Below are 16,696 nucleotides of genomic sequence, written 5' to 3' on the forward strand. Positions count from 1 at the left end.
ACCGAATCAAATTTTTTCAAAAAATTTGGTGAATCGGAACGAACCGATCAACAAATTCGCCCATCACTAATGAGGAACGGTCAAGTAAGAGGTCAGTGACAGCGTTGAAATCTGCCCCGCTATCAGATTTTGTGCATCTACCTCCAGCAGCATTTCAAATAGGTTTGGGGAAAAAGTCTGCGTTGGACTGATTTGGGCCATATACGTTTACTATGTTATACCAAGTATCTCCAATCAGTACCTTGAGTAAAAGAAGGCGTCTCTGATTCCTGGTGGTGATGGCATAGTTGTGCTGGGGTATAGGGCTGGCCTACTCCTCTCCCTCCAGGCTGATGTCTGCCAAGAGCTGATCCCCCAGGTGCTTATATGCCTATGTCCGTGATGCGGCTCCCCGTATTATGCAAGTGGCGCCATGCGCTCAGAGAGCGGTATAGGGCCGGGTCTCCAAGATGGCCAACCGCCGAAAGGGAGCCGGACGATGTCTCGGGACGGACCCAGAACAGCAGGGGTTACCTCTCTGATGGTGCGGGAGAGGTTCGGTACTTTGAAGGCTGCCAAACAGGGTGCTGTATCAGGCAGCCGGATTGGAGCCAAGGTAAAACGCGATCATGCTCATTGCCCCGCCCCGGGAAGTCCATCAAGTGAGGACTATTAATGCAAGTCATCAGTTTTCTGACAGGGTACGTCCAAATGCTGTATTTTCAACCTTTTAAGGATATTTGAGTGATTTTACTAAATGTAATAATTCAATAAAGTAAACTTTGTTTGTTATATCCTTCATTTTTTATCTGATATATAAAGGTATACCTAGCTACTTACCAACATACTGCATCAAGCCATGGGGCCGAGTCTTGTCACATCATCATAATTTTCTTGTCTCTGCTCTTCTAACTCTTTCTTCACTCCCCCCTCCCTCCTGCAGGCATGAGCTGACAGAGATTTTTGGAGAAAAGGGTCAGCTAATGGCAACATGAAGGAAGAGGGGAATAACTAGAAGAGCAGAGTAGGGATAATGATCATGATGACGCCCCATGATTCTATGTAATTTGCTGGCAGGGAGCCAGGTATACTTTTATATGCTTTTCAAAACTGAGTGGAACCAGGAATGTTAATGATAAACGCAGATTGAGAAATAGTGGAAAAAAAAGGCTATGGGAATCTGGCATAAGGTGAAAATGTGTGATCCTGATGACAGGTTCCCTTATTAATACACGCATGCATCCAAAATGTTGGCGCTGCATTCTTGTAATTTTCTATGCGGATGTTTAATATGAAATGTTGGAAATCGTTTGAAATGGGTAGCGAATCCTTTACACTGGAGCTGCTAGTTTTGAGTAATCATAGGAGTTGCATAAGTATAGGTGCTGTATAAAATTGTTAATGAAAAGTTTAATATAGACTTCAAGTTTTGACATATGCGTGTATTTTGTGAAAAATTAATAAAACACATTCCAGCTATTTTAAAGGGAACCTGTCACCAGGGACCTCATTTTCACTAAAGACAGATAGTAAAAGCCCATGACACCTGCAGTGCAAAAATGCCTCTGCCTTTTCTAAGCATTTTCATTACAATATAATTATGTGTTATAACTTATCTTGCACCCTTACATAATCCTCTGTAAGCTCTGCAGCTGCAGGCTGCCTCCATCTTTGTGCCCCTGTACAGCTTGTCCCTCCCCCACTGATGTCAGGCTGACCAGGCTGTGACCTCTGAGAAGGAGCAGTCGGTGGAGCTGTACAGGAGCATAAAGGTGGGGCCAAGCTGTTAGGAGTGAGTAACATAGACAAGTCACATCTTGTTTTTTAAAATGCATCCAAACCAAAGTCCAGCCCCTGTGACTACCCCAGGATTTTGTCAGGATGCAAGCTAAGTTAAAACACACAATTATATTGTAATGCAAATGCTTAGAAAAGGCAGAAAGGCATATTTGCACTGCAGGTGTAATAAGCTTCTGCAACCTGTCTGTAGTGAAAATTAGGTCCCTGGTGACAGGTTCCCTTTAAGAGCTGTTTTAAAAAAAGAAAGTGACTCAAAACTGAAATTCCCATTTGGTTGTACTGTAAAAGGAATTAATACTTAATTGAGTCTAACCAGTGTACTTTGTGTTCTTATGCAGAAGATAAGCTCGAACAGCAGCATACACTGTTTACACATTATAAGGATCCATGCAGATTGGGCCCTGGAGAAGAAAAGCCCTGGGCAATAGGTAAAAGACGTGTGGTGAAAAAAATGTATATATGTTTTACACTATTGCCACTTGTTTCAGGTTCATCAAGTCCACCTTATAAGGTTAAGCAATTGTTTTCTTCCCATAAAGTGTGATTTGTTTTTTTTTAAATTCAAAAATGTATATTGAATAATATGTGATCAATAGAGAGAAAAATACACAAGAGCCAAATAATATTAATTACAGTGTAATTGCCTTGGGAGGCGCATGCATAACAAAACATATGAGTATTCCAGCCAAACATGTTAGAAGAACAGAAAACAAAAGAAAAAGGACAGGGACAAGAAGGGACGGGGGAGGACTCTCTTAAACATGTATAAAGTATATGCCATAACAACCTCCTTGGAAAGAGAATTGCACTGCTCTTACAGTAAATCTGTCCTTGTAATCATGCCTTGATAAACTGGGTTGCTTTCCTCCACGCCCATTCCAGTTATTTTTATACATTAGTGTACAAAACTATTCACAATATTTCATGTGTGGTCTTCTCATGAAAAACTTTCTCTATCTTGGTACTGTCATGTCCCAGGACTTGTTTCTATTCATTGACATGTGTATGTGTTATACTGCCTTGCCTTTTGACCCTCCTGTCCTCTAGCTGCAATATTGTTACTCCTCCCCTCTCCCTCATGTTAGCAGCCCTTTTTATGTCAGGAGAGAGCATGTTTCTATAAGTTCCTGCTACCCTGGCATATTATATCCTTTTCACACCGTTGTAAACCGCATTTCTTCAAGATTTCTGCACCAAATAAAGGTAGAATCTTCCTACATGCCTCTACAATGGAGTTGACGCTATCTGACAACATGTGACTTGGTGTAAGTACTGGTTGAAGCACGGATATAAGATAATCTATAAACCACCTGCTTAGAGCCAGGTTATGGAGTCAGAATAGTGAAAAGAATCATAGACTGCCAGTCCCAGCAGTGGGAACAGAGGCTCAGCTACAGTTACAGTCATACAGATATGCCTATATGGAAGGTTAGAGAGAACCCTGAAAGCCTGCAGCATAAACTTTCATCATACATTATGAATCTGTGGAAAAATTTACAGGCTCATGTCTTCACCGTTTCCTTGCCTGAATATAATGTATTGCCTCTAGTGGGAGCCCTAGAGAAGCTGTCCACTATGCATGAGCATTACACACTGAAGTGTCAAGAATATGAAAGCATTCTGAAAAGAATCAATACACAAGATAATCTAGAAGAATTGCAAAACTTCCAACATCTTAATACTGAACAAGACGGCTTAGTATATGAAACTGTGTCAAAAACAAGGGCGAGAATTGTGCAACTTCACGTGCGTTCTAAACGCACGTCTAGGTCGCTATCTTCGAAATATTCCACATTCAGTGAGCAGCTTATGAAGGCGCGTGCAGAAGCCGAGGCGAATAAGGTTCAGGCCACCTTAGCGCAAAAGAAAGCTGAAATGGAAGCAGACGCAGCAGCCAGAGAAGCAGATGCAGCATAAAGAAAGGCAGAAATAGAAGCTCTTCACATACAATGTGAGCATGCTGTAGCCATGGCAAGGGTGAAGGCTCCGGAAGAAGCAGCCAGTGGGAGTGAAAGAGACAGTGTTGCCTTGAGCAAAATGGATGCAGATGACACTCTCAAACGTACTAGAGACTATGGGGCAGATTTACTTACCCGGTCCTGTCACGATCCAGCGACGCGTTCTCTGTGGAGGATTCGGGTCTTCCGGCGATTCACTAAGGTAGTGCGCCCGATGTCCACCAGATGTCGCTGCTGCGCTGAAGTCCGTCAGAGTTCACTGGAGTTGACCAAGCTATGCTGGGTGCAGGTAAGTGCATGTCAAGCAACACATTTTTAAAAAAATTTGGCGGTTTTTCTGAATCCGTTGGGTTTTCTTACGGCCTCGCCCCCTGATTTCCGTTGCATGCATGCCGGCGCCGATGCGCCACAATCCGATCGCGTGTGCCAAAAACCCGGGAAAATTCAGGGAAAATCATCGCAAAATGGTAATATTCGGGTAACCCGATGTAAAAACGTGATTCGGGCCCTTAGTAAATTACCCCCTATGTGTTAAGCCAAAGCAGTGAACACCAGATTGCTACTACCGTTCGTGACAGTGATGATATGTCTTCACAGCAACAACACATAATTCCTTCTGCAATATCCCAAAATCAAGGTCAGTACAACACTCTGCCTGTTCATCAACCTGATTCTTCACTCTACATAAATCAACATGGCCCTACACTTCAGCACGCTCAACAAGTCAAAATGTCAAACCTTAACAGTGGCCTAGCATCATACCAAGCCACAGCTTAGCCTATGGATACTAAGCCACCTCCCGGGCTAAACGCCTATGCAGCCTCATTTAAACCTGTGTTTCTTAGCCAGAACGGCTGAGACAATGGGGCAGATTTACTTACCCGGTCCATTCGCGATCCAGCGGCGCGTTCTCTGCGGTGGATTCGGGTCCGGCCGGGATTCACTAAGGTAGTTCCTCGAAGTTCCCCGAAATGCACTCAAATTCACCGGCCTATTTCTAGTGAAGGTAAGTGCAAGTCTTGCGGCACTTTTTTTTATTTTAAATGCGGCGGTTTTTCCGAATCAGTCGGGTTTTCGTTCGGCCACGCCCCCGATTTCCATCGCGTGCATGCCAGCGCCGATGCGCCACAATCCAATCGCGTGTGGCAAAATCCCAGGGCAATTCAGGGAAAATCGTCGCAAATTGTAAATATTCGGGTAACACGTCGGGAAACCGCGAATCGGGCCCTTAGTAAAAGACCCCCAATGTGACCAGCGTTACTCAGTCAGCATTTCCTTGTGCAAGCTCAGAGCGAACTGATATGTCAGAGAACTACAGAGGCTGGAAATGTGCCTTCAGAACCGCAATTAGTGACCTCGGCATCACTGCTGCTGAAGAGCTAGATCTGTTGATCTGATGGCTGGGCCCACAGTCCTCAGAACGTATTAAGACACTCAGGTCTGCAAAGCATAAATAGAAAACAGCAGCACTCACCAATTCGGTGCGAAGTTATCTTTATTCGATGTGTGTACATAGGCAGAGTGGGGCCTCACTCAGGTCTGTCCACATTGTACCTGTCCAGCAACCGCGCAACCACAACCAGGCTTGGCGCTAGCTGTCAGACTAGGCAGGTGGTGGCGAACTCACCCTGCGACGTCCCTGTGGGCTAAGGCCCTGCCTAAAGCAGATAGACCGCCCTGGAAAGGGCGAACCCACTATCAGGAACCTAAATGACAGTCCCTGAGTGACCCTACAAAGTGACAGGAAAAGCTACTTCTGGCAGCTGCTGGATGGTGGAGCGGACAGGTAACCGGAATACAGATATAGGTCAGTGTTCACACTGGTAACAGAAACCGACACTAGACAGACAGGAAGGTGGGGTAACACTAGGAGATAAACAATACTGAGGGACAAACAACAGATACAGACAGACAAGCGGAGTCAAACAAATCAGGTCAAAACCAAGATGGCGGCAAAGGTACAGATACGTATAGCAAATAGAATGGTCAGTAGGCAAAGCAGAAGTCAATACACAGAATAGTAAGAAATGCAATGGCAAGAGCACTAGACACACAGATAGACTGCAATAACCAGCAGATGGCTACTTCCGCCCCCAGAATACAGCAGATGGCTACTTCCTCCCATCATACTGATGTCACTTTCGCCCCTAGAATGCAGCAGATGGCTACCTCAGCCCATAATACTGATGTCACTTCTGCCCCCAGAATACAGCAGATGGCTACTTCCGCCCCCCATAGCGGGCAGCCATCTTAGTACACCTTTGTTTAAGCAGCCTGCATGCGATCCGAAGAGGACTTCTATGTAGCGCGATGCACGCAGTCTTATTATAGGGCGCTTGGCTTTAATCGTGCAGTAAATAGCCTGTAAGACTATTTTATTATTCTACTTGTTATGCCAGCAATATCTAAATGTATATTTATTGTTTACTTCGATGCAGCGCGATGAAGGCGATCTTATTGTAGTGCGCGTGCTTTTAATCACACACTTAATAGCCATTCATTTTTTCTACCTGTTATGCCAGTAGTATCTAAATGTATATTTAGTGTTTACTTTTTCACCTGTGTGTAGGATGTCTTGATTGGGATCATCACTAAGTGGTCAGATGAGTCATGTGACATCCACCTTTTGAGAAAGGGGTGCCACCCCGAAACGCATAAACAAGGACATTCACTGTTCTTATCTTGTTATTTTATTGTATTATTGGATACTTTGTTTTTACATTGTTTTATAATATTAAAATCATTTAACTTTATTTGGAGTAAGGGTCGAAACTCCTTTTGATCTAGACTCTCCTATGCACCACTATAGTGCCTGCCTACAGCGCCTATAGGTCTGGCCTATGTCTGCCAGTTCCTATTTTGCCCACTCCATATTCCATATTATCTCCGAGATGGCCTTTTTTTGGGTTATCGGCAGCTGAGTCTAGCACATGGTCTTGGCTACATTCCATTGACAACTACTGAGGATCATCAGAAAACCTTTTCCAGTTCCAAAATGTTATGTTTTGCTTTCACCCAAGAAACAGCAAGGTGAGCAGCCCCACTGTGGGACCCTGATTATTTACTTGTCGTAAGGTATTACCTTAGGCGCCGCCCTCTGTCTTTTCCATTTTGTTTTGTTAAGCCATAGCGAGACACTACATATTCAACTTGAATAAAGTAGATAGAGTGTATATTCAAGATACAAGTAAAAATAGAAATTAAGTATACTCGTATACTCGAGTATAAGCCAAGTTTTTCAGCACAAAACCCTAACTCGGCTTATACATCCATTTTGGCTCCGACATCGGGTCCGTCGCAGTCTTTGTGACGTCAGCCACACGCTGACGCTCTGTGTATGCTGGCATCGGCACACACTATGATGCCAGCTTGCGGCTGACGTCACAAAGACGGCGATGGACCGGGACCCGATGTCGGAGCCGCGATGGATGTTGGAAGGTGAGTTAACTTCTTTTTTTTTTTCTTACAAGCAGGGGCTGGCGGGCTGTATATTGGCAGGGGGCTGGCAGGCTGTGTACTGGCAGGGGTCTGGCAGGCTGTATATTGGCAGGGGGCTGGCAGGCTGTGTACTGGCAGGGGTCTGGCAGGCTGTATATTGGCAGGGGGCTGGAAGGCTATATACTGGCGGGGGGCTGGCAGGCTGTATACTGGCAGGGGGCTGGCAGGCTGTATACTGGCAGGGGGCTGGCAGGCTGTATACTTACAGGGGGCTGGCAGGGCTGGCAGTCTATATATACTTGCAGGCCATTATGTAGTATAGAAAATGGAGGAAATATGTCCTTCATCCTGTTCGTCCATGAAGACATCCACAACAGAGCACCATGTGAAGAGCACCATGCAGTAAAACTGTATGCATTGACACAAAGATGGCCCAATTATGAGTGCATGTAGTGAATGAACTCAATTCTTCAAGCGGAACCAGTACCTTCAAAAATTCTGTTCTAGTGATCAGGAATACAAATATGCCTGCTAATGGAAACAAAGACAAATTAGTTACTGAAGACAGCCGTGAACCAAATGTATGGGGCCCATGCATGCAAACAAAAGTAGGCGGTCCAAGTAATGAACCAAACTGTGTGAATTAGAGGCAGCTAAGTAAACCACAAGATATCAAGTGAGTATACTTTAGCTATTCATTATTTCTTATAATGACCTGTGAAGACTAGTTCTTCATGTAAACCCTTCAGGGCAAGGGTGTCAAGCGTATACACTCACTGGCCACTTTATTAGGTACACCTGTCCAACTGCTCGTTAACACTTAATTTCTAATCAGCCAATCACATGGCGGCAACTCAGTGCATTTAGGCATGTAGACATGGTCAAGATAATCTCCTGCAGTTCAAACCGAGCATCAGTATGGGGAAGAGAGGTGATTTGAGTGCCTTTGAATGTGGCATGGTTCTTGGTGCCAGAAGGGCTGGTCTAAGTATTTCAGAAACTGCTGATCTACTGGGATTTTCACGCACAACCATCTCTAGGGTTTACAGAGAATGGTCCGAAAAAGAAAAAACATCCAGTGAGCGGCAGTTCTGTGGGCGGAAATGCCTTGTTGATGCCAGAGGTCAGAGGAGAATGGGCAGACTGGTTCGAGCTGATAGAAATGCAACAGTGACTCAAATCGCCACCCGTTACAACCAAGGTAGGCAGAAGAGCATCTCTGAACGCACAGTACGTCGAACTTTGAGGCAGATGGGCTACAGCAGCAGAAGACCACACCGGGTGCCACTCCTTTCAGCTAAGAACAGGAAACTGAGGCTACAATTTGCACAAGCTCATCGAAATTGGACAGTAGAAGATTGGAAAAACGTTGCCTGGTCTGAGTTTCAAATTCTGCTGCGACTTTCGGATAGTAAGGTCAGAATTTGGCGTCAACAACATGAAAGCATGGATCCGTCCTGCCTTGTATCAACGGTTCAGGCTGGTGGTGGTGGTGTCATGGTGTGAGGAATATTTTCTTGGCACTCTTCGGGCCCCTTGGTACCAATTGAGCATCGTTGCAACGCCACAGCCTACCTGAGTATTGTTGCTGACCATGTCCATCCCTTTATGACCACAATGTACCCAACATCTGATGGCTACATTCAGCAGGATAATGCGCCATGTCATAAAGCTGGAATCATCTCAGACTGGTTTCTTGAACATGACAATGAGTTCACTGTACTCAAATGGCCTCCACAGTCACCAGATCTCAATCCAATAGAGCATCTTTGGGATGTGGTGAAACGGGAGATTCGCATCATGGATGTGCAGCCGACAAATCTGCGGCAACTGTGTGATGCCATCATGTCAATATGGACCAAAATCTCTGAGGAATGCTTCCAGCACCTTGTTGAATCTATGCCACGAAGAATTGAGGCAGTTCTGAAGGCAAAAGGGGGTCCAACCTGTTACTAGCATGGTGTACCTAATAAAGTGGCCGGTGAGTGTAGATCCATCTGCTTTCGCTTCTAAGTAGTTGAGGCACGATGTTTCCTCCTCAAAAATTCTGTGATGGGGGCGTGTCCAGATGCCGGAGGGAGAAGACGTGTGAGACTTCGACTCCGTCTCCCGCAGGTCCCTTAAGCCTTTAAAAGTGTGCCTACCTCCGTACCATGGGCAACAAAAGAAGGACCAGGCTGCCGCTACCTCCCCGGACCACTCAGGGGTCCCGTAAACCACTACACTGGTGGATTACTTCACCCGCGAGACGCGGGCCTCCATTTCCAAGATGGCACCGCCACGTGCTGCAGCGCAGCACTCGGAAGATTTCCCGCCGCTCATGGCCACGGGCGGCCGCGGCAACCAAGAGAGAGCTCCGCAGCATGGGCTGCTCACCCAACCAGCGCAGCCGGCCAGATATGTGGGGAGCCCAGACACCGTTGGCTCCGGACTTGCAGGTACAGGGGGCGAAGGAAGGCCTCGCCACGAGGCAAATGCACGGCCATCAGGAGCACCCTCACCTGCCCTGCATCCCTGCTCTCAGCAGGGGAATGCCCCACCAGCCAAGGCTCGCACCTTGCCGTATGGTCCCAGCAGGACCCAGCCATAGGGTCTCAGGCGTCTCACCAGCCGCTGCTTATTGATCTGGCCCCCTCACTAGGCCCACTAGGCCTGCTGCCGCCCGTGCAAGCAGGGGCTGTGTCTGATGCACAGACCCCTTTATCTCTGCCCCAAGAGACCCTACATCCCAGCGGCGCACTCCTGCAGACACTGATCTGGAAGCGGCAGAATATGCAGCTACCCTTCAGGCTCTTCGCCCATCATCACCCCAGCGCAGCTGGTTCCCAGCATCTGACGGTTCATTTGCAACAGAACCCCCTTCCCAGCCGCCAGTCGACTGGTGGAGACATGTGCACCAGCTACCCACTAAGTTGGACTTTCAAGCTCTGATACTGGAGCTCAAGGAGTCGTGTAAAACGGCTATAAACGAAGTCCGTAAAGATATACAACAGGTAGCCGAGCGTGTGGATACACTATAGGAATACCATGCTGCAGCCCGAAAGGCTATTAATGTGCAGTCTCATATATAAGATCTGGATAATAGGGGTAGGAGGCATAACATACGTGTCAGGGGAATACCTGAATCTAAGAGCCAAGAGAATGTGTTTGCTATCCTACAGGAACTCTTCAACTCTATTCTAGGCAACCCTCTAGGCCCCCCTAAAATTGGATAGGGCACATGGGGCTTTGTGCCCCAAAACTACATCTAACCGTCCTAGAGACATTATTTGCTGTGTGATGGATTTCCTGCTCAAAAAGGATATCATGACTAAACCCAGGCGTCTGTAAAGCATAGATTTCCGGGGGGCACAAGTTCATCTATTCCAGGATCTTTCCTGGGTCACCCTGCAACGGCGTAGGGCCCTACGCCCACTGCTGAATATCCTATAAGAACGCAATATTCCATATCGTTGGGGTTTTCCCTTTAGCCTCAGCGCTCGCAAGGATGGGATCACTGCAACACTTCGAGGCCCCAAAGATCTGCAGGACTTTTGCAAGACATTAGACATTCCAATCCCCACGATTGCTTCGACGGTCCCAATGTCATCAACCCCTCCTCTACCGCCAACATGGCAACGTGTGTCAGCACGATGTCGAGGAAATCGTGCCTCAACCTCAGAGAACTTCTCCTTGCCCTCTCCCCGGGCGCAACCTGATCAACGTTGATTGAAACGTAGTCTTGCTTTCTCCTATTCGTTGTTATATTAATGCTCAATTTTCTCTTTCTCTTGTTTTATCGGAGTATAAGTAAGCCTTTTTTTTCTCTAGTATGCCGGAGGTAGGCATAACTAAATAATTAATTAGCAAATTTAGGGACCATCGGAGAGCTGGCTGATCGAAAGCTCGTTCCCCTGTGATCCTACATGTCCCCCCTTGGTGTGCTGTCACTCCATTTTTTAGGGGTGCCCTCATTGCATCACTAGTAAAATCTAAGTTCGCTTGCCTGCTGGCCCCCAGTGGAGTACTTCTTCAGAGGGGTCTCCCCGGGGGTCCATGCTTTGTCAAGATTTTGAATTTATGTGTTTTTGGTTTCTTAAATGTGTTTCTTTGTTTTTTTTATTGCTTCATAGTATTCCCTAAACTTACATCCGGTCTAACCGTGGCACATTTGGTTGGCATTGAAGGAGCAGTCTGGCATGGCAGTACGGGGGTTTTACCGGGACGGACCCCTGCGCTCACGCAACATTACACTGATGAGCACACACTCAGACATCGCCCACTATGGTGAGATTAATGTCTTTAAATGTCAAGGGCCTTAATTCCAATAGCAAGCGTCATCTGTTATTACAAGAGCTTAAAAGACACCCTCCAGACATAGCGTTTCTACAGGAGACTAATTTTTCTGGGTCTGGCTCCTGTAGATTTGCAAGTCCTTCTTAGCCTCCACCCAAACCAAAAAAGCAGGAGTCGCAATACTGGTCTCCCGCTGATGCCCTTTTAAGGTAACCAACTCTGTCTCTGACCCTAAAGGCAGATATATTGTCCTCCAGGGTTCTCTGGAAGGGCAGCCCATAGTATTATGCAACATATATGCACCAAATTCAGGACAACTCAATTTCCTGTCACATATCCTGACACAGTTAGCACAATATAGAGGCACCCCTATTTTGGTAGGAGGAGACTTTAATGCCCCCTTTTCGGAGTGCAGAGACAGACTCTCCATTTCTGGTCATCCCCCAGCACGACAAACCCAACATCTAGCTTCTGGCTTCAGGAGATTGATTCGTCAGCATGACCTTTACGATATGTGGAGAGTGGACAACCTGACGGCTAGGACATACTCCTTTTATTCTCCCCCTCACAATACATACACTCGGATTGACTATTTTTTGGCGACATTCCTATCCTTAGATCTTTAATTACATCCTCCATTGAGCCAATTACATGGTCAGACCATGCCCCTGTACTCCTTGACTTGAGCCTTACTTCCCCCTTAACCCACCCCCTTCACTGGAGATTAAACAAAACCTTGATCTCTGACACTGCGATCCGAACTACATCATTATTTGGAATATTATTTTGCCGAGAACTCTACTTCTGCTCCCTCTCACATGATACTATGGGAGGCACATAAAGCAGTTATCCGAGGGGACTGTATTTGTGCGGCCTCTAGGAAAAAAAGACTAATTCATGCGGCCCGGACGCAGTGTGAAAGAGTCGAGACTCACAGTTAACCCATCATTTAGACTGCTCCAACAGGTAGTTGATGTGAGGACCAGGTTACGTGAACTCTTAATTATGAACAGCGAAAAACTGCTCCGTTACTCTCGTAGACGCTTCTACGAATTTGGCAATAAAGCCCACACTCTGTTAGCTAACCAACTGAGGGCCCAGGCAGCCGAAAACAGTCCATATGGAATAAAAGATGCTTCTGGTGAGATACAATACAATCCAGCAAAAGTAGCTCAGTTGTTCGAAGATTTTTATAGCACCCTCTACACGCTTCCCCCTAGATTCCCCAGAAATACTATAGATGTGACTGATCACCTACGTAAATACCTCTCTGACTGTAACCTCCCGACACTCCCAACTGAAGCTCTAAATGACTTAAACCAAGACATAACTATCGAAGAGTTATCAGAGGTGGTCAAGGCCTTACCGGCAAATCACCATGACCCTGACGGCTTCACCTATATTTACTACAAAACTTTTGGAGATATCTTGTTCCCTCATATGGTTAAGCTCTACAATTCATTCCTCAAGGGAGAACCAATACCAGACACCATGCTAAGTTCATATATTACAGTACTGCCTAAGCCTGGTAAAGATCCGCTGGTCTGTGCTAGCTATAGACCAATAGCCCTCCTCAATTCAGACCTGAAATTTTTTACTGAATTGCTGGCGAATAGGCTAAATGCCTGGCTCCCCCAACTAGTACATAAGGATCAGGTGGGCTTTGTCAGGTTTAGGCAGGCTGGAGACAATATGAGAAGAGCGGCTGACCTCTTGGAAGTCATTAGACACCAGGGGAAGCAGGCACTATTTCTTAGCCTTCATGCCGAAAAGGCATTTGATAGGCTGGACTGGACTTTCATGTTTGCCACTCTCCAACGTTTCGGACTAAGGGGTCCCTTCCTACAGGCCCTTCGCTCGCTATACTCCACACCACATGCAATAGTGCGCCTGCCCCATGCCCACTCATCTCCCTTTCCAATAGAGAATGGTACACGCCAGGGTTGTCCACTCTCCCCATTGCTGTATGTTTTGAGCATCGAACCATTAGCAGCATATATAAGGGCTAATCCGGACATATCCGGGATAATGGTGCGTAATACGCAATTTAAAATCTCTCTATTTGTGGATGATGTCCTGCTTACCCTATCCAATCCGGTGGTGAGTCGGAAGCTCTCCCGATTAACTTACCCCTACAGGAGCTTGAGGCATTAAAATCGGCCTTCCCTTACGTATGGAAGAGCTCCTCTTTAAAATATCTAGGCATTAACCTAACCCGCTCCTATGCTGCACTCTTTGGGGCTAATTTTATACCCCTGCTTCAGGAGATTCACCACCTCCTGAACAAATGGAAACCCTTACACATATCACTACTTGGTCGTATTGCAGCGATAAAAATGACGATCTTGCCTAAGATACTGTATTTATTCGAAAAACACTACCGGTTAAGATATTGTTATCCTGGCTATCTAAGCTACAGTCAAGGTGCCTGGATTATGTCTGGAATGGGCGCAGGCATCGCATCCCAAAGTCAGTCATGACTGCAGGGACCTCCAATGGGGGACTTGCTTTTCCAGATCTAAAACTGTACTACTTCGCGACCCATCTCAGACATATAGCCTCCTGGACCATGCTCCCAGCATATAGTAGATGGACAGAAATAGAAAAATTGTGGTTAGCCCCATTCCACCCGGCCACATTAATTTGGGGCCCTGTTCATGATGTGGCTCCCTCTACTCTTTTAGGCCCCATTCAGTTTACAAGTGAAATTTGGCTAAAATGTAGGGTACAAGTTCAATTATCCACACTACGCTCCTCACTTACCCCAGTCCTCTTCACCCCACATCTCCCGGATACTATATCCTCACCAGGGTTTAAACCCTGGTTTAAGATCCGTAAATTCCAAATTAAGGACTTTATAGACGCTAACACGAGGCAGATTCTTCCATTCCCTACACTGGTGGATAGGCACCCTGAATTGGCGGGAAGTCTATTTACCAACAGATTAGAGGTTACATTACGACTACCCTAGGCTCGGATCTAGCACCACGGCCTACCCCTTTTGAGCTGACTTGTGCTAGTGGCCCATCTAGTAAAGGCCTAATCTCTTATATCTATGAACTCCTTAACACCCCAGGGACTCCGGATCAAGTGTCACACAAATACATGGATAAGTGGGAATCATGGGTTGGTACCAAATTCTCCAGGGCGCAATGGGAAATAATTTGGTCCAGAGCAAGGAAAGCTTCTGTTAACACCCTCTACAAGGAAAACCAAATCAAAATCCTGATGAATTGGTACCATACACCAGAGTTGCTCCACAAATTCAACAATGCTATCCCGAATGTGTGTTGGAGGTGTGGCGCGGCTGAGGGTTCTCTGATGCACATTTTTTGGAGTTGCCCTGGGAATAGATATCCCGTTGGATCCTGCAGTACATCTACTCAATCTGCTACCTGTCACTGTTAGGGGTCCAAGCTCCAGACTGCTCCTTCATGTACTCACAGCTGCCAAGTGCCTAATATCCCTGTTCTGGAAAAAGCCTGCTCCACCCTCTGCTCTAGACTAATACAATCGAATTAAGGACATACGATCGATGGAACACTTGACAGCGCAAATTAATAACCAGCTGGATAAGTTTGACGTGGTTTGGTCCACCTGGGATACTTTTTATATATCATATATGCCCAGATAATATTGTCAACTGCTCCGCCTGCCTTCCTTATGTAATGCCCTAGGTGAGACGGGAATACTAGTTTTGGTTTATAATTCTGTTTTTTTGATGTTTTGAATTTTATATAGCTTTGGTTGGTAATATGCTATTTCACATTCAGTATAACTAGAGATGAGCGAGCACTAAAATGCTCGGGCACTCGTTATTCGAGACGAACTTTTCCCGATGCTCGAGTGCTCGTCTCGAATAACGAGCCCCATTGAAGTCAATGGGAGACTCGAGCATTTTTCAAGGGGACCAAGGCTCTGCACAGGGAAGCTTGGCCAAGCACCTGGGAACCTCAGAAAAGGATGGAAACACCACGGAAATGGACAGGAAACAGCAGGGGCAGCATGCATGGATGCATCTGAGGCTGCTTAATCGCACCATTATGCCAAAACTATAGGCAACAGCATGGCAATGACAGAGTGACCGAATGAGGCTAGATAGCATCTAAAACATGCAATAATTGACCCTGACACTATAGGGGACTATGCAGAGGCAGCGGCAGCAGCGGCAGGCTAGAGAGTGTCTTGGCAACATACCCCAAATGGACTCAGGCTTAAAACCAATGGGTGGCAGAGAGGAACCAAAGGAGGTGAGCAAGAAGCGCTCAAATAATATCGGTAAATGATAAAAGTTTGCCAGTATATTTTGTGGATTACACAGCAGGGTGGCGACAAAGTTAACAAGTTTGATGAGGAAGCCATGAAAACAACCCAAAATTCTGCCTGACACAGCTCGTTTGATAAGGGGACCATGTATGGAGGCAGTGAACTAGTAGAAGATTAAAGGTGCTGCAGTTAAAACTATGTTAGTTGGATCTTGGGATGGAGCTGGCGCTCCGCTGCCAGGCGAGCTTTCGCCAATCCAAGCCCCTGTCTCTAGGCTACTCCCCAAACAGCACTTCTAAGAACCTTTTGTATAAGATCAAGTGTAGTAGCGTTCTTATAAGTTTAGGATATGGCGGGTGAGGGGAATGTAAACAGATGCGCAAGAAGCGCTGAAATAATATTGGTAAATGATAAAAGTTTGCCAGTATATTTTGTGGATTACACCGCAGGGTGGCGACAAAGTTAACAAGTTTGATGTGGAAGCCATGAAAACAACCCAAAATTCTGCCTGACACAGCTTGTTTGATAAGGGGACCATGTATGGAGGCTGTGAACTAGTAGTAGATTAAAGGTGCTGCAGTTAAAACTATGTTAGTTGGATCTTGGGATGGAGCTGGCGCTCCGCTGCCAGGCGAGCTTTCGCCAATCCAAGTCCCTGTCTCTAGGCTACTCCCCAAACAGCACTTCTAAGAATGGATTACACAGCAGGGTGGCGACAAAGTTAACATGGAAGCCATGAAAACAATCCAAAATTCTGCCTGACACAGCTCGTTTGATAAGGGGACCATGTATGGAGGCAGCTATATGGACTACTTTTGGAGGCAGCTATGGCGATGACGTGTGGAGGTAGCAATGGAGACAACGTGTGAAGGCAGCTAAAAAGACAACGTGTGGAGGCTGCTATGGAGACAATTTAATTTGGATAGTGCCTGTATGTGGCAGTCCAAAAAAGTTTTCAAACCAGAGGAGGAGGTAGCTGG

General features: G+C 46.2%; 1 protein-coding gene across 5 annotated transcripts in view; it reads left to right on the forward strand.

Moving 5' to 3' along the window:
* Positions 1 to 16,696, forward strand: part of SMPD3 (sphingomyelin phosphodiesterase 3) — a 392,437-nt gene that overhangs the window by 308,864 nt on the left and 66,877 nt on the right. For 4 of the 5 annotated variants that reach the window (XM_072117748.1, XM_072117749.1, XM_072117746.1 and 1 more), the window contains one exon: positions 2,118 to 2,207. The exons of the other annotated variant lie outside the window; for it this stretch is intronic. In XM_072117748.1, coding sequence (XP_071973849.1) covers positions 2,118 to 2,207 — 90 coding nt within the window. The remainder of the gene's footprint in view (positions 1 to 2,117; positions 2,208 to 16,696) is intronic. 5 annotated transcript variants of the gene reach the window in all.

This window comes from Engystomops pustulosus, chromosome 7 (genome assembly GCF_040894005.1).
Source record: "Engystomops pustulosus chromosome 7, aEngPut4.maternal, whole genome shotgun sequence".
NCBI lineage: Eukaryota > Metazoa > Chordata > Amphibia > Anura > Leptodactylidae > Engystomops > Engystomops pustulosus.